Source organism: Plectropomus leopardus, chromosome 20 (genome assembly GCF_008729295.1).
Source record: "Plectropomus leopardus isolate mb chromosome 20, YSFRI_Pleo_2.0, whole genome shotgun sequence".
Taxonomy (NCBI): Eukaryota; Metazoa; Chordata; class Actinopteri; order Perciformes; family Serranidae; genus Plectropomus; species Plectropomus leopardus.
In genome coordinates, this window is record NC_056482.1 from 25942795 (window position 1) to 25968315 (window position 25521).

Below are 25521 nucleotides of genomic sequence, written 5' to 3' on the forward strand. Positions count from 1 at the left end.
TCTTTCACAATATTTTTTCAGTCTCTGACAACAAATGTTGGGTTTTCTTGCACTACTTTTGCGTTCTTTCAAATATATATATGTATGTAATAATAATATAATAATAATAATATGTATATATTTAGATTCTCTCAGTACTTCTGCATTCAAAATCATTTTGCATTCTCTGACACCACTTTGGCATTTTCGCGATAAATTTTGTTCTCTCTTGTTATGCTTCTGCTGTTCTGACCTTTTCTACTGCAGTAAAAAAGAAAAGAAATTATGAGAAAATTAAAAAAAAAAAAAAAAATCTCATGATTGACCTTTGGGGCCTCTGTACAAATACCTGTCATCATGCTTTTTTTTTTTTTAAAAATGTATTTACTTATGATCTAGTCTTTTTTTCCTGTCCCAGAAAAATATATAATTATCATGGATTTTGTTTAAATCAACTGATCGAATGTTTGCAAAGTTGCACTACTACAGCTAGCGGAGCAGAGAGGGAAAGTCTGCTGAAATGTTGAATTCAGACAACAGACATTTGTGTGATGAGATTTAACTCCTTCGTTTGACAAGTGAACCGAACGAGTCCGTTTCGCGGAGTTACGTCCGAAGGGCTGAGGTCACAGATGGCGATAGCCTCGTCTTATTCACTATAAGAAACTACAGTATTTGTATCAAAAATAGCGGTTTATCAAGGCGCTAGATAGATAGATATTGTGTGTAGATGTACACTGACAGCTGCTTTGTGCTCGTAGAAGCGAATTCATGCTCTGACGTCTAAGATGAAGCCAAACAGAGAGATACAGCGACAAGAGTGACTCTGCAGCACAGTTTCTATTCATGCCAGGTATTTTCTACTGCTGCACCGGGCGAGCTCCTGTTCGCCTCGTCTCTCCTCCTTTAAGCATCTTCTACATGTTCAGTGCAAATATTCATATCTTTTTTTTCAGTATTGTGGATCTCACTAGTTTTTGTTTTTTTTCCACTGTTGTTATGTCACACTATGTAAACCAAAGAGACTTGGATCGTTTGGCCAATATGACAAAAAATAATAATGTAAATATTTCTACAGTATATCAAAAAATAGTCATAAACAGAATTACATTTCTAGATAACATTCTACATATTTAGAAAACATAAACAATGTTGGATTATTCAGTTTGGTGACGATGTTTGGTCCAACACGTTCGTATAAAAACATAAAATACTGGACGGTAAGATGACGTACAAAGTACCGGTCGTAGCACCTTGTTAAGTATGGACAGCAAAGGTCGGTTTAGTTGTGCGAGGCTTGTATTCCTACCTGATGGTCACAGGATTTGAGCGTTTTCTTCCAGCTGTGTTTCGTGGCTTTGTTGTTGTCGTTGTTCTGGGTCGTGAACAAAACAAAATAAGTGCCCAAAGTATCCGTCCGACCACAGTTCTGCTGTGAATCTGTTCTCAGGTCAGACGTGTTGTTCTTTCTTGTACGACATGCCGAGTCCTTTGAATGACAGTATGGCTGTAGCTGTGTCATCCTCCAACCCTCACCCCCCAAAATAACCCGCCCACCCCCTTCAAAGGCATTGATTAAATAATAAGAACCTTAAATATGTGTAAACTAACCCTCAGAGAGTATCAGGTCCCAGAATACAAAGCAACTGACAATAATGTCTTAAGGTTTCCATGAAATAAAGCATCACAGTTTGAATGTGTCTCTTTTTACACTAGTGTGTGCACTAGTGTCTGAATGTGTGTGTGTGTGTGTGTGTGTGTGTGTGTGTGTGTGTGTGTGTGTGTGTGCGCGTGCAGCTCAGTTGTGGCCCTTGAAGCAGTACACTCCGTACAGCTTGTGCTTTTTGTCAGGGAAGCCGTTGAACCTCACGGCGGCCTCTGTGGGGCTGCAGCGCCGGCGGGGGCGGGAGATGGGATAACGAACGCTGCCGTCGGCCAACCAGCCGGCGTCGCAGCGGTCGTAGCCCAGCAGCTTCCAGGCGGCGTACATCTGGCCGACTTTGGCGATCTGGGCGCCGTCTTTTTGACATGCCCTGACGGCCTCGTCGTAGGTTAACTTAGAGGGGTGGATCAGGTAGTAGAACCGACCTGGGAGGACAAAAAGACAAAGACAGATGAGTGCAAAGACAAAGAGATAACAAGAATTGTTATAGAAAAAAAATGGATATGAAATATCATCACTTCATCATTTTATCCTATTAGACATTTGTGTGAATTTTTTTGTCATAATTAGGGACTGAATTCTTGAGTTATGGCCAAAAACATGTTTTGTGAGGTCACCATGACCTTGACTTTTTACCTTTGACCACCAGATTGTAAGCAGTTCATTTTTCAGTCCAAGTGGACGTTTGTGCCAAATATGAAGAAATTCTGTCATGGTGTTCTTAAGATATCACGTTCACAAAAGTTAGACTGACAGGAGTATAGTGACCTTGACCTCTGACTACCAAAAAACAAATCAGAACATCGTTGAGTCCTAGTGGATGTTTGTGCCAAATTTTAAGAACTTCCCTCAAGGTGCTCTTGCGATACCATGGTCACAAGAATGATCTTGACCTTTGACGTTTTACCAACAAAAAACAAATCAATTTATCATTTAGTGCTTGTGGACATTTGTGCCAAATTTTAAAAAATTCCTCAAGGTGTTCTTTGGATAATATGTTTGTGAGAATGAGACAGACGAGGTCCCAGTGACCTTGACCTTTGACCACCAAAACCGAATCAGGCCATTGTTTAGTACAAGTTGATTCTTGTGCCAACTTAAAAAAAAAAATCTCCTCAAGGTATTCTTGAAATATCGCAAATACTAAAATGATACAGATGAGGTTACAATTACCTTGACCTTTGACCGCCAAATCAAATCATTTTTGAGTCCAAATGGAAGTTTGTGCCAAATTTGAAAAAATACCCTCAAAGTGTTCTTGAAATATCACAAATATTAAAATCACACACAAACATAAAGCCTCCAGCTATCGCAGGTGCGGAGGCATAAAAATGGCAACTATTTTTGTGATTTTCAATGTTAGAAAAACTCCTTTAAACATCACAACATGCACTGCAATTTTTTGGGAAAGCTGCCGTGTTATAAAGTATTTCAAAACGCAACAGTCCCAAAAATGGCGGTCAAAATCCTGCAGGGATCTTTGCACATCTGATACACGACTTTTTTTAAAACATGAAATATAATGAAAATGAAATATACAAAGATCCTCTTTCATCCTCAATAAATCTTTTCTTTTTCTTCAGAATCAGAGGTCTGATCCACCAGCCTGTTTTCTTGGGTTGTTTCGGAGGAACCTGGTTAGATCCGAGGTAAACACACACACACACACACACACACACACACACACACACACCTCACCTTTGTAGTGGGAGGTGAAACAGAAAACGTCGTAGTGGTTCTTGTCTTTGTCTCTCAGCCCGTAGTTTCGGACGCCCGGCACCGTGTTCTTGCCTCCGCAGGGCTCTCTGGGGTTGATGATGGGATACTGCACCGAGCCGTCGCTCAGCCAGCCGGCGTTGCACCAGTCCAGCTTCCCCCGCCACGCTTCGTACAGCTGGTCGAAGGAGGCCACGATGGCGTCCTGCTCCCGACACGCCCGCTCTGCGTCGTAGAAGTTGAGGTTGTAGCGTCCCAGGCGGGGGAAGTAGGGGAAGACGACGCCTGCGGGTGTGATAAACGAGCTGCAGTTAGCAGATGAAACGAGGATCTGTCCTCTGGGGTTTGTTTCCTGTCGTGTTATTTAACCCGAGGACCGAGCGAGGAGCCGCTGTGTCAGCGCGGCTGCTTCCCTGCTGCGTCCCCGGCTGCGGGCGGTAATGGCTGATAGCTCAAACATAATGAAGCTGCTGTGACACTGATGCACACTCTGCTTACACTGCTGACTTTCCCCCGAGCGCCCGCCGCTCCAGCTGCTAAATTTAGCCCGGCCGACCGCAGCCCGTCAGGACGTTTAATAGATGTTTTATATTTGGACTCGGTTTAAAGAGTTCGCTCACCTTCCAGGTCGAGCGACACCACCACCGTTCCGTCCTCCAGCCCGTCGATAACTTCACATTTATACCTCCCATAATCCTCCAGGGTGAGCTCTGTGATGACCAGAGAGGCGTCCATGGGGGAGGAGCCCTGCAGGTGGACGCGTCCGTGGAAACTGCCGTAACTACGCTTGTGATAGTCCATGGCGACGAAAACGTCCACCTACAGCGAGACGGAGGACGGTCAGTCTGGTATGTGACATAACCCTTCACGAAATACTGTTTAACATGCAAAGCTCTTAATGCGTGATCAAGATCAAGAGTTTGAGGCAAAACTTCACCAATTTGGGAAATATTTTAATTCTTCGTCTTTTGGGAAATTTAGATAAGAAATGTAAAAAGCTTTCTCATATCCGTCTGTTACGTTTATATCGTTTAGCCACTGACAGGCGAAGTGAAAAATCCTCAAATTGTGCAAATTAAAATTGCGAATATTAAATTTTATAGGCTCACATGAGATGGTTTTTCAGGCAATTCAAAAAGCCAAATTTCACAAAACTAGGAAATGATCTGAAAAAAAGGCCAAATTTGCTTGTTTTCTTTTAAAACACAACAAAGTCTTCATGCTTGCACGATGTGACGTTTCAGGGGGTTAAAAAAACAAAAAAAACTGACGCTGTAACAGAAAGTTTCAATCAGTTCATGCATCTGTTAACACTGATCAAAAAAATATAAATAAATACATTTTGAGGTCATTTTCTTGTCAACTTTTACAACTTTCTAGATTTTTTTTCAAATAAATGGAACCACTTTGGTTTTGAAGGGTTAAACATGTCGAAAACAAAAAACACTGGTGCTGATCCGGATTTTAAAGTGTTGAGACTTCAGCGTAATTTAGCACAAAGACCGAAAACAGGCGGAAAAGTTTGTTTTCTGAAACCAGGTTTTTGGATTCTCTCCGTAAAAGAGTTTGTGGAAGTTTGTTGATGTTCGTGACGTTAAAGCTGTAAATGTTCTCAGCATCCATCGCCATGTTTCTTTGAAAGTTATCGCCACAACATCACTCAGCGGAAACGCATCACCTCTGAACGGTGTTTTATCGACATTTCACAAATATCGCTTATCGTGATGCACAGTTTGTTTTTTTGCGTCGAGAAACAAAACAATACGAAGAAAAGAAGAAAAACCTGTCGACCTCTTTCAGGTAGTCGGAGGTGAGTTTGGTCCATTTGATCCTCATCTTGCGGCTGGGCGTCAGTGGTTGGTCCATTCGGATCTTGCATGGTAACGTAGCGTTTCCTCCTCGCCGCGACACCACCTTCGATTGATCCGCCGACACCGAAAGTCGAGGGCCGTTCTCTGAAACACAAGCGACAGAATTACACCCGAGAAAAACAAAAAACAGAAACATATCAGCTTCTACAAACTTATTTACAGACAAAATCTGAATTTTTACTTTCAGAAAATGAAAGTTTTGCCTCCGTCTGCGTCCTGACGCCAGACATGAGACGCACCAGCATCAGTGTTTGTTTGTTTGTTTGTTTGTTTGTTTGTTTGTTTTTGCCGTGTTTAGATGCCTTTTACAAGCTGTTTAACCCTTTAAAACCTGCACAAATTGGTTTGACTTATTTGGACAGTATGGGAAGAGGGTAAAGTTTTTTAGAAATTAATAAAAGTTGAAGAAAATGATCTCAAAATGTATTTATTTATTTTTAAAACAGTTTTATTTATTGTTTTTCAATGTTAAGAGCTTGTATGTGTTAACCCCGCGTGTCGAGGCCGTTTCCCCCGCATGTCTCCCTTTTCTTAAAATGTAAACCATTGTCGTCTTTAATACGTGCTACATAAACCAAAATGAAAAAAAATCAAATGAAAAAAAGGGTGGGGTCGGTCGCTTGAAAAATCTGTTTTTCAAAAAGGGGGGAAAAATGTCCAGAAAATAATGTTTATTATAACTATAATTTTAATTTTAAAATTATGCTACATATCTTTCAAAATAAATTCAAGCACTTTTTGGGGTCATTTTCTTGTTTGTTTGTTTTACTTTTTGTTTTTTTCTTTGTGCTAATTTTCAGGTAATTTTTGGGGCCATGCCTTGTTAAGTTGTTCATTGCTTTCTCGCAGTCTTTTTTTTGCATATTTCAAAGGGTTAAAATGTAGAATTATCCCTTTAACCCGCTTAGTTCTCAGCAGTATTAATTAAAAGGTGAAATAAATCAATAACTGGAAGCATCAAATAACGTCCGGCTGCCTGTCAGTGTAAACAAGAATATCTACAGACTGTAAATATTAATATTAACACGAGACTCTGTGACCTTCAGCCTCCGTCAATAACAGGGTTTCTGATTGGCTGTTTAAGCACCGCAGCGTCTGTCTGCTGTGTAAGCTCGTGGTGTGTGTGTGTGTGTGTGTGTGTGTGTGTGTGTGTGTGTGTGTGTCTCTGATCGATCAGCTGACGGCTCATTGATCCTCTCGTGTTCAGTTAGAGAGCTGACAGTTTCTTTTATCTGCTTCTTCAGCTGCTCACTGTTTGTTTCTGTTATCGACAGTCTGACGCTCAAATATTCAGCCGTCTGTGTTTACTCACATCTGTTTATCAGGTTTACATTAACCCTTACAGGGACTGTTTACTGCACGTTTTTTGGTCATTTTGGCTGTGTTCATGCATTTTGGCTAGAATGTGTATTTTTGTTCCTATAATAATCTAAAACACACTTTATCATTTATCTGTTTTCACATGGACACAGATTTTCTAAAAACAACACAAAGGAAAGACTTTTGTGTTTTTATTTAGTTATTACGAGTCAGTCAGTCAGTTAGTCAGTCAGTCAGTTAGTTAGTCAGTTAGTTAGTTAGTTAGTCAGTTAGTTAGTTAGTTAGTTAGTTAGTTAGTTAGTTAGTAGTTGTTGAGAGTTGTTACTTGGGTTTTAGTTTATTGATTATTAGTTAGGTAATCATTTGTTTTTAGCTGCTAGTTTGGTTATTTTATTTATTATTAGTTATTTACTTATTACTGGTTAGTTAAGTAGGCAGGTAGTCGGTTAGTTTGTAGTTAATAATTGTTAGTTACTTAGTTTTTAGTTAATGTTACGAGTTAGGTAATTGTTTGTTTTGCCTACTACTTTAGTTATTCTTTATTCATTTTTAAAATTAATAAATTAATTAATTTAGTGAGTTAGTTAGTCCATTATTAATAGTAAGTTTTATTAGTTAGGTAATAGTGTTTAGTCGCTAGTTTTGCCAATATTTAATTCATTATTGATTGCTTGGTTATTGGGTTATCATTGTTTTTTTGTAAATTTTGTAGTTAGGAGGGTTTTTTTTGGAGAGATTTTAATACATTTGCAAAAAATCTTACAGAAATTTTAAACCGAAAAGAACTTGCATGAGCCGAAAGTTTATCTAATGAAGAGCTTTTCCTCGTTTTCGTTTTTTTTTCCTGACTTCTGTAAATGTTTCATTGGAAACAAGTCTTTGTGCATCATCTATATACCAAAAAGGATCTGTATTTATCTTAAAAATATATTTTATAGTAAAAAGAGCAACAGATGAGAAACAGTCATTTTCTGTATTTTTGGGATGGCACATTGAAGATATTTCTCCGTTGACTCTCCAGTTTCTACATAAAGATCTTCTGAGATAAATTATAAAAACATATTCTCGGATCCTCGGCCGTGTTTTCTTTGAAATCTTGACAAAGTTTTCATCTTTAGGTGATGAGATAACAGTTATCTGACTGAGCTAATAATCCTCACATAGCAGCGTTATCTGTGAGCCACAGCAGCAGCAGCAGCTGATAAACGGAGGAAACCAACAACACTGCAGAGTGTTTGACAACGAAACTCAGGCGAGGACACGGGAAGACGTCCTCTATGTCCTGTAAAAACTCTGCATGACATTGTCACACACACACACACACACACACACACACACACACAGGCAGGCTCACCTGTGACATAGATGGTTCTCGAGTGCTCCAGTTCAGGATACAGAGTGTCTAAATCGCTGTCGGCTGCGGTCAGAGAGATCAACGCACAGATCAGCACAGGAATCATCTTCACTCACCAAACTCTGATCACTGCAGAGAGAGAGCAGAGAGGACGGGGTTAATTTCAGAAAAGAGCAAAGGTGCAACACATAGAGAAGTTATTCATCTGCATGCAGCTCAGTTCAGGACACTGTGCGGTGTTTTCTCTCTGCAGTGCTGTTTCTCCCCCCGACAAAAAAAACTGCTGTAATTACTGCGAGCGAGCAGGACGTCTGCAGCACATCCACACACACACACACATTTAAAATCCCAAATCCTCAGTCCAGAGTTGTCTCAAAAATACAAAAACGCAGCATGGTGCAGACATCACTTTGTCCTCGAAGCACAAACAGGATGTCCCGTGAGAAACTACACACATGAGCAAAACACACACACACCACACACACATATGCAGTACATACTGTGCAGTGAATGTCCCCGTCATCCAACATGTCCCGCTGACACTGACAGTCCACAACTTCAGAGGGAGACTGTGCCACAGTGCAGCGTCACCCCCGCACCTCAGGCTCCATTCACACACACACACACACACACACACACACACACACACACACACACACACACACACACACACACTCTGCAGCCCACCCTCCACACACTCACCCCAAACACAGAGGGATTCACCATTTCACTTCCACTTTAGAGATCTGTTTTATGGAAGTCCAGAGCTGCCAATATTAAAACTGAAGTCACTAAATCTAAATCTTTTCCCTTTTACCAAAATTCCCAAAACTCAGCTGCTAATAGCTTCTGTGGCATATTTTTAAGCCTTATAGGGACTGTTTGATGCATTTTTTGCACTTTTCATTCTTCCTGTTGTGATAACTGTGTGTGTGTTGATGCATGTGTCCTAAATGTAGTCCAGATTGTGTATTTGAGTGTAATCAGTGAATTTGCAGCTCAGCTCCTACAATAAGTCTAAAATACACTGTGGAAACTAAATAGTTACATTCAGACTGTTCAGGTCCAAAAATGCTCCATTGAAACCCATTCAAACTGACATTTTTGATCCCACAGCCATCAGAGCAGAAAAACAGGACTTGTATTATTTCTGGGTGTCATTCTGGGCTTTTGGCTCTGAATTTGTCATTTTGACTATTTTCCACCTGATGAGGTCATTTTGACCATATTTGGCATATGGAGGAAATACATGCTATTATAAAAATAATATGATATAAATACAAATTCAGTCAATCCCAGTAAAAACTGCACGACTTAGCAGAGAAAACTTTGGACCTATATTAAATATTTTGTCGTATTTAAATCCTGTATTGGCTCTGTTTTTTTAACTTTCTTCCTTTCTTTTTTAATTTTCTTGTATTGTATTTTTTATTTATTTTACTAATTTCCTGTTAATTTGTGTGTCTTGTTAAGTTGCTGTTTTCATGATTTTCAAGAAATCAAAACAAACAATCTTGAAAGTGTTAAACACTGTCACTTCTTTTGTTTTATAATCCTACCAAATTACACACTGATTGGCAAAAAAACTTCTGGAATATTATTATAAAATCGTTCTGAAATTATCGACCCAAAAAATAAATGACTGAAATGGTTAATTGATTATAAAAGTGATTGCCAATTAATTTAGTCCTGTGATTAGGAAAATCTTCATATTAATGTTGGCAGCTCTGGACTTCCGTATCGTGTCAGAGTTTGTCTTGTGTGTGAGTTCAGTGTGTGTGTGTGTGTGTGTGTGTGTGTGTGTGTGTGTGAGATAGTCATTCGGATTGATCCCCCCCCCCCATCTTCATTCACTCCACCCCAAATTGCTGATTCGCCGGCCCTCTCTGCCAGGTGGAGCTCCTGCAGTCAGCAGAATAACTCTGCAGCACACACACACACACACACACACACACACACACACACACACTGTGCCAGTTACACTCACATCACCTCTTACCCCTCCCTGCTTGAAAATACTCATTACGCATACCAGGACAGGACGAGATGGTTTGCAGCGATAAGTATTTGGAACGTAGTTTGTGTGTGTTGTGTGTGTGTGTGTGTGTGTTTGTGTGTGTGTGTGTGTTTGTGTGTGTGTGTGTGTGTGTGCGTGTGTGTGTGTGTGTGTGTGCGTGTGTGTGTGTGTGTGTGTGGCGTGTCCTTTGTAAAAAAGGGTAAAATCTGGGCGCTCTCTGCAGGAGGCGAGGGGAGCAGGTGATGTGTGAAATGAGAGCAGAGGAGACGTTGAGATACAGCAGAGAGCTGAAGCAGGAGGGAGGAGCAGCGAGCTCTGCTGCAGAGGAGTGATGCAGGAGGCCGAGACTCACGTTAGCAGCACGGAGGGACTCTGACGCGTGCAGCTGCTCGAGTACTCGTGTAAAGTACCACTACTTTACATGAGTAGTACCCATTACATTACGCTATATAGCGGGGATACTCAATGTGCTCTGCTGTGCAAAATGACGGAGGCCAGGGGCCAATCGCAGTACGTTTACACGATTTTAGGACATTTTTAGGATTTTAGGAAGTTTCCAGGACTTTAGGACATTTGTGGAATTTGAGGACATTTCTACTTATTTTAGGAAATTTTAAGAATTTTAGAGCATTTCAAGGATTTTTTGGACATTTCTAGGATTTTAAAAACATATCTTGGATTTTATGACATTTGTGTGATTGAAGACATTTCTTAGATTTTAGGAAATGTAAAAAGTTTTAGAGCATTTCAAAGATCTCAAAGATCTGAAGATATTACTAGGATTTTAAGATGTTTCTAGGATTTAAGGACATTTCTAAGATTTAAGATCAATTCTAGGATTTTTACTAGAAATGTCCTAAATCTGATAAATGTCTTAAAATCCTAAAAATGCAAGGTCACAGTGACTCTTGACCACCGAAATGTGATTAGTTTATCCATGACTCAAAATTGACATTTGTGCCAAAAATGAGACAAAGTTGCAATGACCTTGACTTTTGACCTATGACCACAAAAAAAAAATCTGTTTTAGTTCATCCATCACTCCAAGTGGATGTTTGTGCCAAATTTGAAGAAATTTTGCCATGGTGTTATCTTAAGATATTGTTATCATTAGAATGAAATGGATGCAAGGTCACAGTGACCTTGACCTTTGGCATCCAAATTATAGTCAGTTCATTGTTGAGTCCAAGTGAACATTTGTGCCAAATTTGCAGAAACTCCCTCCAGGTGTTGTTGAGATAACATAATGTCTTTGGCTAAAAAAGAACCAGCTCAGTATTTTTTTTGTTGTAATATTTTCCTTATAATTATCATAATATGCCCATTTTTTAATCTTTATTTACACTGTTAGCTGCCAAACATACACACATGCTGCACAGTGCACAGGTACACACACACACACACACACACACACACACACACACACACACACACCCTCCCTGCTGACCTTTCAAAATAAACCTCCTTGTGTGCAGTGTTGATGTGTGTATGAGTGCATGTGTTTGAGTTGGCCTGCTCGCACTAACAATCACTCTCTTGGCGTTCAGCGGGGACTCCGGGGACTGGGAGGAGTCCCAGTGTGTCTTACTGGGACAAAAAGCTAATGAACCAATCACAGAGTCTGATCTCATCACGCTTTTTGTTTTCTTTTCGTGTTTTGTTTCGCTGAAAATCTGAAAGTCTGAATATGAGAAACTAAAAAAAAGGCAGCATCACTCGACTGTTTATGACGGAGAGCTGACCCGTGGATAACACATCATCAGTGTGTGTGTGTGTGTGTGTGTGTGTGTGTGTGTGTGTGTGTGTGTGTGTGTGTGTGTGTGTGTGTGTGTGTGCGCGCGCGCCCCTGTGACGGCATTCCTCAGCGTCCATCTGTGTGGAGGGTAAACAAGGCCACGTCTTTACAGGCCAGGTGTGTGTGTGTGTGTGTGTGTGTGTGTGTGTGTGTGTGTGTGTGTGTGTGTGTGTGTGTGTGTGTGTGTGTGTGTGTGTGTGTGTGTGTGTGTGTGTGAACATCCTCAAACAGCATGGTTTTAAGTGTTAGAGGTTGGCTGATGTGGGCAATGTGGGCATTTTTAAAACTATTTTATAACATCTTATATTTGAGTGTAACTTTGATATTTGTCTGATTTTACTCTAACTGTATGTAATACTTCTACTGTCTGCGTCATTGAATGCAACCTTGATATTTTCTCTTTTTTCTTTACTAGAATTTAACAAGACATGGCTCAAAAATGATCAGAGTAAAGTTACAAGAAAATTACCTGAAACAAATAAAAAAATCAAAACAAAACAAAACAAAAAAAAATCAAACAGGTAAGAAAATTACCTACAAAAAAAATAAAATAAATAAAAACAAAACAAAAAACAAAAAAAAACAGGTAAGAAAATTACATAACAAAAGAAAAAAAAGAAAAAAAAATTAAACAGGTAGAAAATTACCTAACAAACAAAATAAAATAAATAAAAACAAAACAAAAATCAAACTACCAAATTAGCGGAAAAGCTGCTACAAAAATTTGTATTAAGATTTTGGATTCATGTGAATTTATAAATATGCTCATATTTACTCACAGTATGAGGCTTTTTTTGTGAAATGGTCAAAAGAGTCCACGGATTTTGGCAAAACTAAAAGCTCTTGTGTTGTTTTTTGGCAGAAAACAGGAATAACAAACTCATGAGTTTGTTTTCACGGCGGCGGCGGCGAGCGTCAAAGAAAACAGCAAGGTCAGATAAAGCGGAGAGGCGGCTCGGACCTTCAGGGGGTTTCTCACTTTCAACATTTAGTTTTCTGCTCCAAAAGTCTCCGTCAAACACCCTCAGACGTTGATATTTGGGTGGAAGAGCTCTAAGTGCTTTGAAACATCACTCAGTCATGAGCCGGCGCAGTTTCCAGGCCTTTTTTGGTTTTTTCTCTTTATTTTTGGTCTCTTCAGTTTCTGTTCGGAGACGATTCTTTGCGGTAATGTGCTCCACGTTTACACGACCTCTGACCTCTTCTCCAAATTATAAACACTTTTAGCGAGTTCAGGCATCTAACAGCCCAAAAAACTGGCTCGGGTTCAGGCTCACGGAGCTGCAGACTCACACGAGGAGACGTTAACCCTTTGAAACCCGGATCAGCACCAGCTTTCTCGTGCTGCGTTCAGATGTTTCTCAGAAGCGTTTAAAACTCGAGCTAAGTGGTTTGATTTCTTTCAGAAACTTGGAGAAAAAAAGGCAATCAGCATCTTGCTGAGAGATGCCTGCAAACTGCAAAAGAATATGAAAAAGATGATGAGAAAATTACTAGAAAATTAGTTTAGAATTAAATTAAAGAGACAGAGAATTTTTTTTTTTTTTTTAAAAAAAAGGGGAAAAATCTCTAGAAAAGAGGCCAGCTGCACCAGTCTCTGAAATGTCTCTAGGATTTTAAGACATTTCTAGAATTTTAGGACATTTTTAGTTGTATTGTAGGACATTTCTAAGATTGAAGGACAATGCTCGGATTTTAGGATTTTTCCAGGATTTTAGGTCATTTCTAGGATTTTTTTGGACAATTTTAAGATTTTAAGATGTTTCTAAGATTTGAAACTCTGTTTTATAATCATCATTATATAATTCAAACTATGTTTTCAATTATTCTTCATCTTCTTCTTCTTCTTATTATTATTATTAATAATAATAATAATAATAATAATAATAATAAAACCTTTTTGCAGATTTTAGGACATTTCAAGGATTTAAGGACATTTTAAGGATTTGAAATTATATCCTTTAAACTATGTTTTTAATTATTCTTTCTCTTCTTCTTCTTATTAACTATTATTATTTATTATTATCATTTTTAAAATTGGTGTTATTATTATTAATATAATATAATAATAAAACCTTTTTTTCAGATTTTAAGGACATTTTTTGTAACTTATCAGTAATTTCTTGCTTATTTCAGTTTATTTATAAACTGTTTCCGGTTTCTCGTCCCTGTTTTTGAGAGAAATCAGGTTGCTCAGGTTTCGAAGGGTTAAGTGCTCTCAGTGTGAGGTCGCCGTCTCCGTCTCTAACAGTCTGATTTCTTCACTCAGGTTCCTGATGATCGTCCAACAGCACAGCTGCTGCTCCTCTTTGTCTCCGGTGGATCCAGCAGGTGCTGAGTCGTGTTGGAGACGCCGGCGTGGAAATCTCGAGGTAATGAGTGTTTGTGTGCATCACCTGTTCCAGAGACACACCTGCTCTGAGCTCGCGTCAGACAAAACGTGTGCCGAGAAAACACCCAAAAACATCACCGCAACACCGCCAGCACCTCACGAACCTGGCTGCGTGTGTTCACATCAATGCCCAAATAATACATAAATAAAAAATAAAATGATAATGAAATATTGTAACTATAATTATTATAATGCTATGTTTACAGTGATCTTACAGGAAAAAAATATTTACATGAATATATTTTTTAAATTTTAATTAATCATTTTTTTTTATTAATATTTTCAGGTAATTTTCTGAAACATTTTTTACTAATTTTACTAAAATTGCACAAATGTGTTTTTTTCAAATCAACTGAAACACCACCTCATGCAAGTTTAAAAAGGTTTTTTGCAATAAATGGGATTTTTTTTGTTTGTTTGTTTTTTAATTGAAGTTTTTGCATTAGGCATATTTTATATTTTAATTTGTGCAAATTGCGAGTGTATTGAAACCTGTAATAATAACCTAATAATAAAAAAAAATCCATAAAACTATAATTATTATAATGCTATGTTTACAATTGTGTGACAGGATTAAAAGTTTTACATAAATATATTTTTTTAATTTTCAGCACTTTTTCAGGTCAATTTCTTTCATGTTTTTTTTGTGTGCTTATTTTCATTTTATGCTAAATTTTTTATTAAATTTATTAAAATTGCAACAACTGATACACCATCTCATGCGAGCATAAAAACTTTTTTGCAATAAGTGGTATTTAAAAAAAAAAAAAATTAATTGAAGTGTTTCCGTTCGGCGTAGTTTATATTTCAATTTGTGCAAATTGTTGGTTAATTGAAACCCGTTTAGTGTTTGGGGTCGGTTTGATGTTGTGTTCACTGACAGCTTGGACAAATGATCAATATATCAGAGCTTAAAAAGCGGTGTTTTTTTCCTAAATACCTCCTTAAAGTATGTAAGAATCCCTCCGCCTGCTGTGCCCGAAAAATCAAGCACAATAAAACACATCAGCAGCTATTTGCTCAGACCATAATATAAAATATATTATAGTATTAGTATGAACAGGATTATTTCTGTCCCGTGAGATTTTGGGTTTTTGGTTCCCAGTAACACTGAGACTTCCTGCTGCTTTGAAGCTGACAGATATTTACGACGGCGCTGCAGAGGCAGCGAGCGTCCACCTGAAGCTCAACAAGCTGTGAAACAGCCAAAGCCTTAAAGTCTGACGGAGACGTCGGGGGGGACACTCGGAGGGACAAAAGAGACAGACGAGATAAATCAAAGGAAAAACATAAAAGTTACGGGTCAGAAAAGTCGCACAAATACATTTTTACAGAAGAGATTCAAACAAACCTGATAAAACCTGATTTTTGACCTGAAGAAACCAAAAACAGCAGCAGCAGCATGATGATCTGAGGATTAACCCTTTGAAACCTGAGCGAATGTGTTTGATTTCATTGAGAAATCATGAGGGGAAAAAGGCAATGACCGACTCGGCAAGAAATAAAAAACAAAATAAAAATAAAGAAAAATTAGAAATAGCGATAGGTAACAAAAAAGGAAAAAACAAACAACTCAGAATTATTTTGAAAAAATGGAGAGGGGTTAGAAAAATATTTAAAATAATGGAAAAAGTCTATCTTTATATTTACTATAATTCTATATTTAAACTTATGTCACATACACATACATATATTTTTTTGGATAATTTTTTGATGGGTCATGTTTTGTTTTTGTGCTCATTTTCAAGTAATTTTCTTTTTTTTTTTTGTTTGTTTAAGAAGACATAGCCCAAAAATTAGCCATAATTAATAATAAAAAAAGTATATATATATTTACCAGAAACAAAGGAAAATTACAAGGCTATATTTATATTTATTATAATTTTATGTTGAAATTATGTTAGAAAAATAAAAAAATATAGATTTATTTATTCAGATTTTTGTAAAGATAATTTTCACCACTTTTTTGGGGGTGGGGGGTGTCATGTTTTTTTTTTACATTACTTTAGTTTTCTTTCTTTCTTTTTTCCTATACTTTTTTTGTTAATTTAACAAGATATAGCCCAAAAATGAGCAATAATTAATCCAAAAAATTTACTGAAAATAAGCGAAAAAAAGTTCCAAGTTAAAAAAAATTAAAAAATAAAATGAATATCACTCTAAATTTTGCACAAATCTGTAAACCCGCCTACTGTCTGAAATCTCCTCTGATCTGATAAAGCAGAGATGAAATATAAATGAGCTCCTTCTTGACAGACGTTTAATTTTCTGCTCTTCTGCCACAGGAGGCAGCGATGAAGCTGTTTCTGCTGAAAGCGTCACAGCGAGGAGGAGAAGAAGAAGTCAAACAGATCTGGAGCCGTGTGGACGGGCTGCAGACAGGTGAGACTTCGCTTCGTCTGAGGAGTTTGCAAACAATATTTTCTCAGTTTTACAAGAGAAAAGACTCAAAGATTTAAGAATGAGCAGAAGCAGAGCTGCACACCTGGAAACTAAAAATCCATCTGTCCGCACAAATATTCAAAAACCAGTCAATTATTCAGACACAAATACCAAACATCCGCTTTTGCAGCGACGGAAATTTTGTGAATGAATCAATAGTTGCACTCCTGCTGTCATTTAATAAATAAAACACATTAATTATGACACCGTGGGAATTTACTCTTGAGAAAGGAAAGAAAATGAAAGCGTGAGGAGATTTTACGCCTCTATCGTCCCTCAGAAAGTTTATTTTAGATGATGCATCAGTTTCGAGTTACTCGGCTGTCGACTTTGGTCCCCAGAGTCCGTGAGGGCCACAGCAGGCGCTCCGATAAACGTACGGATTCTGTTACGCTCGTTTCTGACTGACGTCAACGCTGATTTATGTAGACGAACATGATGTCAGGCGCTGTGTTATATTTCTGTCGCAGTTATGTCAGAGACGAGGTGAAACTTGTGTTGATCTGCTGATATTCAAAGAGCCGTCAGTCCAAAAAAGGCCTTATGTCTGCTCCTTTAACCCTTTGAAACCTGAGAAAAGTGGTCTGACTTCTTATAAAAAACATGGGAAGAGGGAGACAAGCAACTTAACAAGAAATTACCCAAAAATGAGCCAGAAATTAGAGAGAAGTTACCAGAAAATTATCTGAGAATAAGCAAAAACCATCAAAAATAAATAAGAAAAAAGCTAAAGGAATATTATCTGAAAATAAGCAAATAACATCCACAAATTGATTTAAAGGCAATAAGGCAATAAAATAAAAATTATAAAAAAAAAAATACATAAAGAAAAAAAGTATTTAACTATGATTTCATTATAACAGTCATAATAATTCTCTGAAAACTCAAATAAAAAATGAATCATAAAAAATAATTGGTTTGAAAAAAATGCATGTTTGATGTATACAGAAACATGGGGAAAAGGCAATAAGCAACTTAAAGTATAAATGCTAAAAAATAATTATATATTTAAAGTTAATTACATTCACATTTTTAACACACTTTTTTATCAGGCCATTTCATTCATTTTTTGCCATTTTTCTTTAGTTTTTGTGCTAATTTTCAGTAATTTTACTAATTTCTTTCTTGTTTTTGGTGATTTCTTGTGAAGTTGCTAATTGCCTTCCTTTGCTGCTAAAAATTAGTTTGATTATTTGATTATAATTCTATATTTAGAGTTGGAATAATTCTCTGAAAACTCAGAAAATAAAATAACTATAAAAAAAGAACTGGTTTGAAAAAAAGCAAGTTGGTTTAATTTATTTTGGAAAAAAATGCAATAAGCAACTTGGCAAGAGATGTCCTGCAAAGTGTAAGAAATTAGGAAACACTGACAAGAAAATTAAATAAAAATTGTTTAAAAAAAAAAGGAAAATATATTTAATTAAATTATGTATTTTTAATTAATTACATTTATCTTTTAGGCACTTTTCAAACCATTTTCATTTCATTTCTTTTCTTTTGGTGCTAATTTTTGGGTAATTTTCCTGTAAATTTGTGATAATTTCTTGATAATTTTTGGGGTAATTTGTTATGAAGTAACTCGCTGTTTTATGCCAAATTGCTCAGGTTTTCAGGGTTTAAAAATAGCACAAATATAAAAGGAGAAATTCTGTCATTCTCCAAATAAAACACATGGAAACCTCCTCCCTCTGGGCGAACACAGACGGGATTTTGTGTGTGTGTGTGTGTGTGTGTGTGTGTGTGTGTGTGTGTGTGCAGGTATTTCCTCACAGAGCTGCTATATTCAGAGCAGGAACAGCCTGATGTAACAGCCGGCGTGACACAACCTGCCCTCGCCACACACCGACACTCGTGCAGCGCGGTGTGTTTTGTGTGTGGGTGGGGTAGGAAGTGCTGGGTGGGGTATTTACCGTGTACACAGCGCGGCTTATTCACAAATAGCTCGCTGCACACAGCGTGTATATTTTCCTCCGCGGTCAAACAGGTGGGTTCAATCCGGTCCACGACGGAGCGAGCGGCACGTCAGCGTCACACCATCACAAAGACTCCTCAGTGAGGCGGCTGCAGGGCTCTTATGTCCAATCAAAACGCTCCACGTGAAGAGACTCACGGGCACTTCCTGTCAGTGAGTCTCGAGCTCGCCGCATGTTCACTGATCAAACTTTACAGGAAAAGCGGGAAAACTTTTTTTTTTTTTTCCCAGAGCAGGTTGAGTTATTTTCATCATCTCACAGGTGTTAAAAGAAAGTTTTCCTTTAATGGCTTCAAAACAATATCACGATATTTTTAGGCTATATCGCGATACACAATAATTGTCAAAATAATTTTGAAATCTTCTCTAATGTAAACTGCTTAAATACGAAATTATTAAATCAACTACAATTACTAAAGTAGTAGTAAACTAAAGTAAAATATAAAGTTAAATAAAGTATTGTTATAATTAAAAATGATCAGTGTGGTTTTATTTTGAAGGACCTGGTTTGTCACAAAATTTTGACTTCATAAACTCAGAGAATATTCGACTTTTTACTTGTAAATTTGCAGCATTAATCATGGAAGATTTTGACTTTTTTCTCAAAATTTTGCGACTTTATGAATTCAAGAATATCCAGTTTTTTTTACATTTTTTGCAACATTAATCACGGAAAGTTTTTGTCTTTTTTTATCTTATTTTTTGTCTTTTTTTGGTCTGCGGTGCTCCTAATACAGCGTGGTGCGACACAGTTGTGTAATCTTCCTTTGTCTAATCTTAAAGACAGTTCAGAAGTTTTCTTCATCCCTGATTTACTCCCCGAATATAATTTCTGATAAATCTCGATGTTTGCTGTCAGACTCTTTCGTCACAGCAGCGAAGCCAAACGTCCCGACGTTAAACCTTTGACCTTCTCAGTTATGACAGAGACGCACGAAGACGCCACTCGTCCTCTGAAGACACTTTAAAGAGCAGATCATCTCCGCCGCCCCCCTAACCTGTCCTCCTCTCTGTCCTCCCCTGCCCCCCCCCTGTCCTCCCCCGTCCTCCTCTCTGTCCTCCCCTCTGTCCTCCCCCATCCTCCTCTCTGTCCTCCCCCATCCTCCTCTCTGTCCTCCCCTCTGTCCTCCCCTGTCCCCCCCCTCTGTCCTCCCTCTCTCTCCTGTCTCTCTGTCCTCCCCCTGTCCTCCCCCTCTCCTCCTCCTCTCTGTCCTCCCCCGTCCCCCCCTCTGTCCGAGGCTGATATACTCTCCGTCTCTCTGAACTGAGCCGTACAGTTACAGCTCGATCTGGTCCTTCGTCCCAGCATGCCTCTGTGATTTATCCTTTTTTACCTGATCTCAGGGCGTCAGGGGTCAAACCCAGAGGTCAGAGGTCAGCGCCCCAGCGTGACGTGTGATATGAACGGGTTAATACTCTGAGCTTCAGGCCAACGTCTCATTTCCTTTCAAAAACACAGTAAAAAGAGCACGAAACTCCTTCAAGATCCAGAAAAACACCGAAAATCAGAGAAAAAAGGCGCCGTTTAATCGAGCTGTAGAACTGGGAGGACCGCCTCCGACGATTTTGGTAACTTTTCAAAACCAGACATTCCCGCCCAAAAGTGGGCAGAGTGTAAACTTTTCTCACAAAATAATTTAACTATTTCTTTCACCGTGTGTAAACAAGCATCCTCATGCATCTTCCTGTGGTTCTGCATCTTTTTGTAGTTATTTGAATCTCTTTGTAGTTGTTTTGCGTCTCTTTGTAGCCACTGTGCGTGTCTTTGTAGTTTCTCTGCTCTCTTTATTGTTGTTTTGTGTCCTTTTGTTTTGGCTCTTTTCATAGTCATTATGGGTCTTTCTGTCTCTTTGCAGCTGTTCAATCACCTTTTAGCAGTTTTGCATCTCTTTGAGGTCATTTTGAAAGTCTTCTTTGTGTCTCTGTGGTTATTTTGTCCCTTTTCATTGTTGATATAAGTCTCTTTCTGTCTCTTTGCAGTTGTTTTACACCTCTTTGCAGTCATTTTGGGTCTTTTTATGTCTCTTTGTAGTCATCTTGAATCTCTTTGTATCTGTTCTGCATCCCCTTGTCGTTATTTGAATCTTTTTGTAGTTGTTTTGCATCTTTTTGTGGTCATTTTGTGAACCTTTGTGGTCGTTTTGCCCCTGTGTGTAGTTTTTGTGAATCCCTTTGTGTCTCTTTGCGGATGTTTCAAATCTCTTTGGAGTCATTTTAGGTCTCTTTGACCATTTTGGATCTCTTTGAAGTCATCTTTCATTAGTAATTTTACTGTCTCTTTGTGGTAGTTTTGCCACTTCTTTAGTAGTTGTGAGTCTCGGTGTACACGGCTCTGCAGCAGACGAGTATGCCTTTGTGTGTGTGTTTGGTTTAGTTGTGGGTGTGTTACATAAGTTGTCACGGACAGAGTGGCGAACAGGTTGGTAAACTGGAGAAAGCAGCATGGAGGCCTGTGAAAATGTTTACTGATTCAGTCTCTTTCAAACTGGATGCAGAGTGATTTGGATCGACGTTTTTGCTGCTTAGGAGGAGACGGACTGTAATTAGTGACGGCACATCATTGCACCGCAACGGTTAAATGTAGCGCGTTTGTGCAGTGGAAATGTAGCTTTCCTGACCTTATTTGAATGCTTGTATGACGCTTTGTGCAAACTAGTTTATGTTTTGGCCTTAAAGGAGCGAAAATTGGTGCTCAAATGTCTCCGCCACAGTCACATGGTCTTTACTCAGCCACAAATACATTTTGTGGTTGACCTGAGTTTTATTTTTTTTTGCAGCGTCTGTTTGGTTTTGTCTGTTTTCACCCTGAATAAATGTTTTTGCATCATTTATATTTCTGCTTAACGGGAAAGTTCAGAGAACATGTCCTCAAGAGGGCTGTTTGCTGCACAAATAGTGGTGAAAACATGCGCACACGCACACGCACACGCACACGCACACGCACGCACACACACACACACACACACACACACACACACAGGCTATTTAGAGGAACATTTCCTTTCAAGCTGCAAACAGCAAACAAATGAGTCGACACGACACAAACTCCTATTCATGAAGAGAATTAACGTCTAAAGTCGCATATTCCTGCACACACACACACACACACACACACACACACACACACACACACACACGTTCACATTCATTTAACCCGTTGTTTCCTGATCACCAGCAATTTGCACTAATTGAAGTCGACTGCGTGTGTGTGTGTGTGTGTGTGTGTTGCTGCAGAGAATAAACCCCCTCTTTTCATTTGCGGGGCCACTGCAGGTCCCTCTGTGTGTGTGTGTGTGTGTGTGTGTGTGTGTGTGTGTGTGTGTGTTGGGTGGGGTGTGTGGGGGGGTCAGGGTGGAGCCGCTGTGTCTAAGCCAGCACACAGAGAGGAGGTTGTTGGGCTGCGAGCGGCTCTCAGCGCCTCCATGTTCTCGGCTCTAAATCACTTGTTGCTGCACAGCGTCGACCACAACTATGACAACCGTGACAAATATGACGCACTGACAGACGGCGAGCCGATAGGCGAGGAAAGCAAACAAAACCTCAGTTTGTAGAGGAGGCGATTTCACCCCGCAGTTATCTGCATCTCAGTGGTTTTAATCAGACAAATTAAAGGAATAGTTCCACATTTTGGGAGTTTCTTGTGGAGATGTTTGTGATGTTAACATGAAGCCAGCAGCACGTTAGCTTAGCTTAGCATAAAGACTGGAAACAAAGGGAAACAGCTAGCCTAGCTCTGTACGCCAAATCTGGCCCCTGACAGTTGGCCCCCAACTGTTTTCTAATTTCCAGTAAAAATAAAGTGACGGACTCTGTGAATTGTTTTTGTCCTTTTAGTCTCCATAAGGTTTCAGAGACATAAACACAGCATCAACATAGAGTTTGTTGATCAAAAAAGAGCCAGAGGAGGATCCCCCACACCCCCGTCAGAGGACACAGCTGAGACACTAATGTCCTAAAATCACAGAAATGTCCTAAATCCTTAAAACATCCTAAAATCCTAAAACATTCTAAAATCTTGGAAATGTCATAAAATCCAAGGAATGTGCTCAAATCTGAGAAACATCCATAAATCTTATAAATGTCCTAAAATCCTAAAAACGCCCCGAAGTCCTTGAAACACCCTAAAATCTTAGAAATGTCGTAAAATCTCTGAGAAACATCCCAAAATCCTTGAAATGTCCAAAAAGGTCCTACACGTCCTAAAATCTTAATGTCCAAAATCCAACATCCTAAAATCCTACAAATGTTCACATAACTTTAAATTAAATTTTAAATACCCTCTGCACCGTATGAACCTGCCGTCAGGTTTTGGACTAACATTGTCCTTAAAAATCGCCAAAATTAGAGTCAGAAACTGTAAAAAACAAATGATCATTGAATTTTCAAATGTCCAACGGTCCATAGTGAGGGACAAACACCTCTGTCAGAAAAAACCAGAACCACAACGGCCCTTAACATAGTGATACATCATCGAAATCACTCTGTGTCATTTAAAATTCGGCCAAAGGTAAAGTGTTTAAACATCAGAGGGTCCGTTTTTAAAATCTAAATTTATGGTGGAGGGAGGGTCAAGGAAAAATATTTGGAGCTTTGGGAGGATTTAAAAGAAAAAAGACATTAGCCTCCCCCTTCCCTGATGAATAAAGAACAGTCCCTAAGTGGTTACAGTGTTCTCAGGTTTTTGACCTCATTGTAAGTGTGTTATCCAAATTAATCAAAACAGCAGTTAATCACACACGAATTCCTCCAAAAACACAGGAAGAATTTACAATTTAGAAGAGAATTACCTGAATAACCCCCCCCCCCCCCCCCAAAAAAGAGAGAGAACATTTTAAAAATGAATGAATAAATTAATTAATTAACTAATAAATAAGCAAAAAAGCTAATTGAATAAATAAAATAAAAATAAAAATAAAAATAAAAATATGAAAATAAAAATAATTAGAAATATAGTTCCTTGGATTTTTCTCCTAATTTCTACAATTATATTCATTTCTCAATCTCTCAATTAAAAACTATAAACGTTTTTCACCTTTCCTACTTTTTTGCAATTTGTTGCCTTTTCAGTCATATTTTCCAAATAAATCAAACATATTTACTCACGTTTCAAAGGTTTCAGTGCACGTGAAAGGTTTCTAAACGCAGCACATGGGGGGTTAAAATGCCCAAATCTCTCTGTCTTCTGTCAAACCTGTAGTTACTCAATGAAGGCAAAGCGCGTGCCATGACTTCACCAACACACCAAGTCAAACAACAAATGTCCTTAAAGCGTTAATTTCATGTGTTCATAAAAGAAAATAAAAGTGGTGTACCTGCTGAGCGCGCGGTGTGGACCCTCCGGCGGTCTGGATGCGGAATGAAGCGCAAAATGTTTCCGCGCGTCAAGGCAGGACGGAGCAGGCGGTGCGGATGTTTGCAGGCTCTCCTGGCTGCTCCTCGAGGGAAGCAGGCGCACTCCTCCTTGTGTGCGCGCGAACGTGTGTGTGTGTGTGTTTGCACGCGTGGTTGAGAGGAGTGTGCGCTCTGACGCGTGCAGGTGAAGTTTTACGCAAAACTGCGGGAAACTTTGCAGTTTTCTTCCTGGATGTGTCGCTGTGTCTCTCTCTCTCGGTTTGCATCAGTGCGGAGGAGATCTGGAGGATCCTGGAGGATCCTGGAGGGTCTGCAGGCTCTGCGTGTTGTTTTCAGTCCCCTGCCCATGTTGCTCAATCTGTGATGGGAAGCCTGATTCTGTCTCCGCCTGTCTCTCTGCTCTCTGTCCCACAAGTGTCAAGTTTAAAGTAAAAGTTCTCATAAAATGGTTCTTTTACCATTTTAAACACCTACTTAAACAATCCACTGAACTATAAGCATTTTTAACCAAATGTAATCTTATTTCAAACATATGAAGAAAAAAAACTTAAACTTAAAACTCTCTAATGCTAATGCAGACACAAACAGGACCACAGCCAAAATTCTGAGTCCAAGCTGTGCCAAATGGACCCTAGCCCCTATTTTATTATATATATATATGTGTGTGTGTGTGTGTGTGTGTGTGTGTGTGTGTGTGTGTGTGTACATTTGTACACTTTTTTTTCATGGTAGTCCTTATAATTGTCCTCTGGTGTGACATCATTTGTAATGATAATATTTATTTCAGTGATTGAGATCTGCGCTGCTGTGTCAGAGATCCGCGCTGCTGTGTCAGAGATCCGCACTGCTGTGTCAGAGATCCGCGCTGCTGTGTCAGAGATCCGCGCTGCTGTGTCAGAGATCCGCACTGCTGTGTCAGAGATCCGCGCTGCTGTGTCAGAGATCCGTGCTGCTGTGTCAGAGATCCGAGCTGTTGGAAATCTGCGCTGCCAGCTGCTGTGCCGCCGACAAAATTAATTAATTACAAAGGCAGTGAACAAAAAAATGAAAACGACAGAAAGGACACAGACACCAGTCTCCTGGGTCAAAGTCCTGTGTATGTTGGACTCACCACGTCCCCTCTCAGCCACCTAAAGCAGACTTTCTTTCTCTTTAAACTACATCTGTTCTCTAAACGTCTGAAATTGACGGGATGGGTTTTGGCGGTGGCGCGGTGGTGTAGTGGTTAGCACTCATGCTTCACAGATAGAGCGTCCCAGGTTCCAAACCCGGGTTTGCAGGGTCGAGCAGAGTGGCACGTGTCCCAGAGGAAGCCCGTCCTATGTTTACACCAGAGAGTCTTCAGTGTAATTGGGAACAGTGCCTGGGTGTCACCGTTCACACGAACCGCACTCTGTTTCACAACGTCTTCACCCCGAGAGTCTGTCCTCACATTCCCGCTCATCATCCTTCTCTGCTTATCGCTCTCTGCGTCTCCGTCAGCTGATTTGTCTCGCCGTTCACACCTTTATTTCTCTTCACGTGTTGTTTTCGGGGCTCTGAGGCTCGTTACTGTGACAGAGTGTTAAAGACACAGAGCCAAATGTCAAACTGTTTAGTCTCACAGCCTCTCAGGGTTACTGAGGACACAACTTTTCATTTTACA

General features: G+C 39.2%; 1 protein-coding gene across 1 annotated transcript; it reads right to left on the reverse strand.

Annotated features, from left to right (window-relative positions):
• Positions 1-1546: 1546 nt before the first annotated feature.
• On the reverse strand, positions 1547-24008 carry LOC121959958 (hyaluronan and proteoglycan link protein 1-like). Its single transcript, XM_042509516.1, has 6 exons — positions 23837-24008; positions 7904-8032; positions 5150-5313; positions 3979-4177; positions 3341-3643; positions 1547-2067 (listed from the first exon to the last, which is right to left on the reverse strand). The coding sequence occupies exons 2-6, from the start codon at positions 8007-8009 to the stop codon at positions 1778-1780; spliced, it is 1062 nt and encodes a 353-aa protein (XP_042365450.1). The 5' UTR covers positions 8010-8032; positions 23837-24008; the 3' UTR covers positions 1547-1777.
• Positions 24009-25521: the final 1513 nt, after the last annotated feature.

Excerpts from the sequence above, each read along its gene's own strand:
- LOC121959958 (XM_042509516.1), bottom strand. The coding sequence starts at position 8,009 with ATGATTCCTGTGCTGATCTGTGCGTTGATCTCTCTGACCGCAGCCGAC. Across the intron at positions 4,178-5,149 it reads CCTCCGACTACCTGAAAGAG|GTGGACGTTTTCGTCGCCAT; the intron begins GTCGACAGGTTT and ends GTCTCGCTGTAG. Across the intron at positions 2,068-3,340 it reads TTTCACCTCCCACTACAAAG|GTCGGTTCTACTACCTGATC; the intron begins GTGAGGTGTGTG and ends TTGTCCTCCCAG.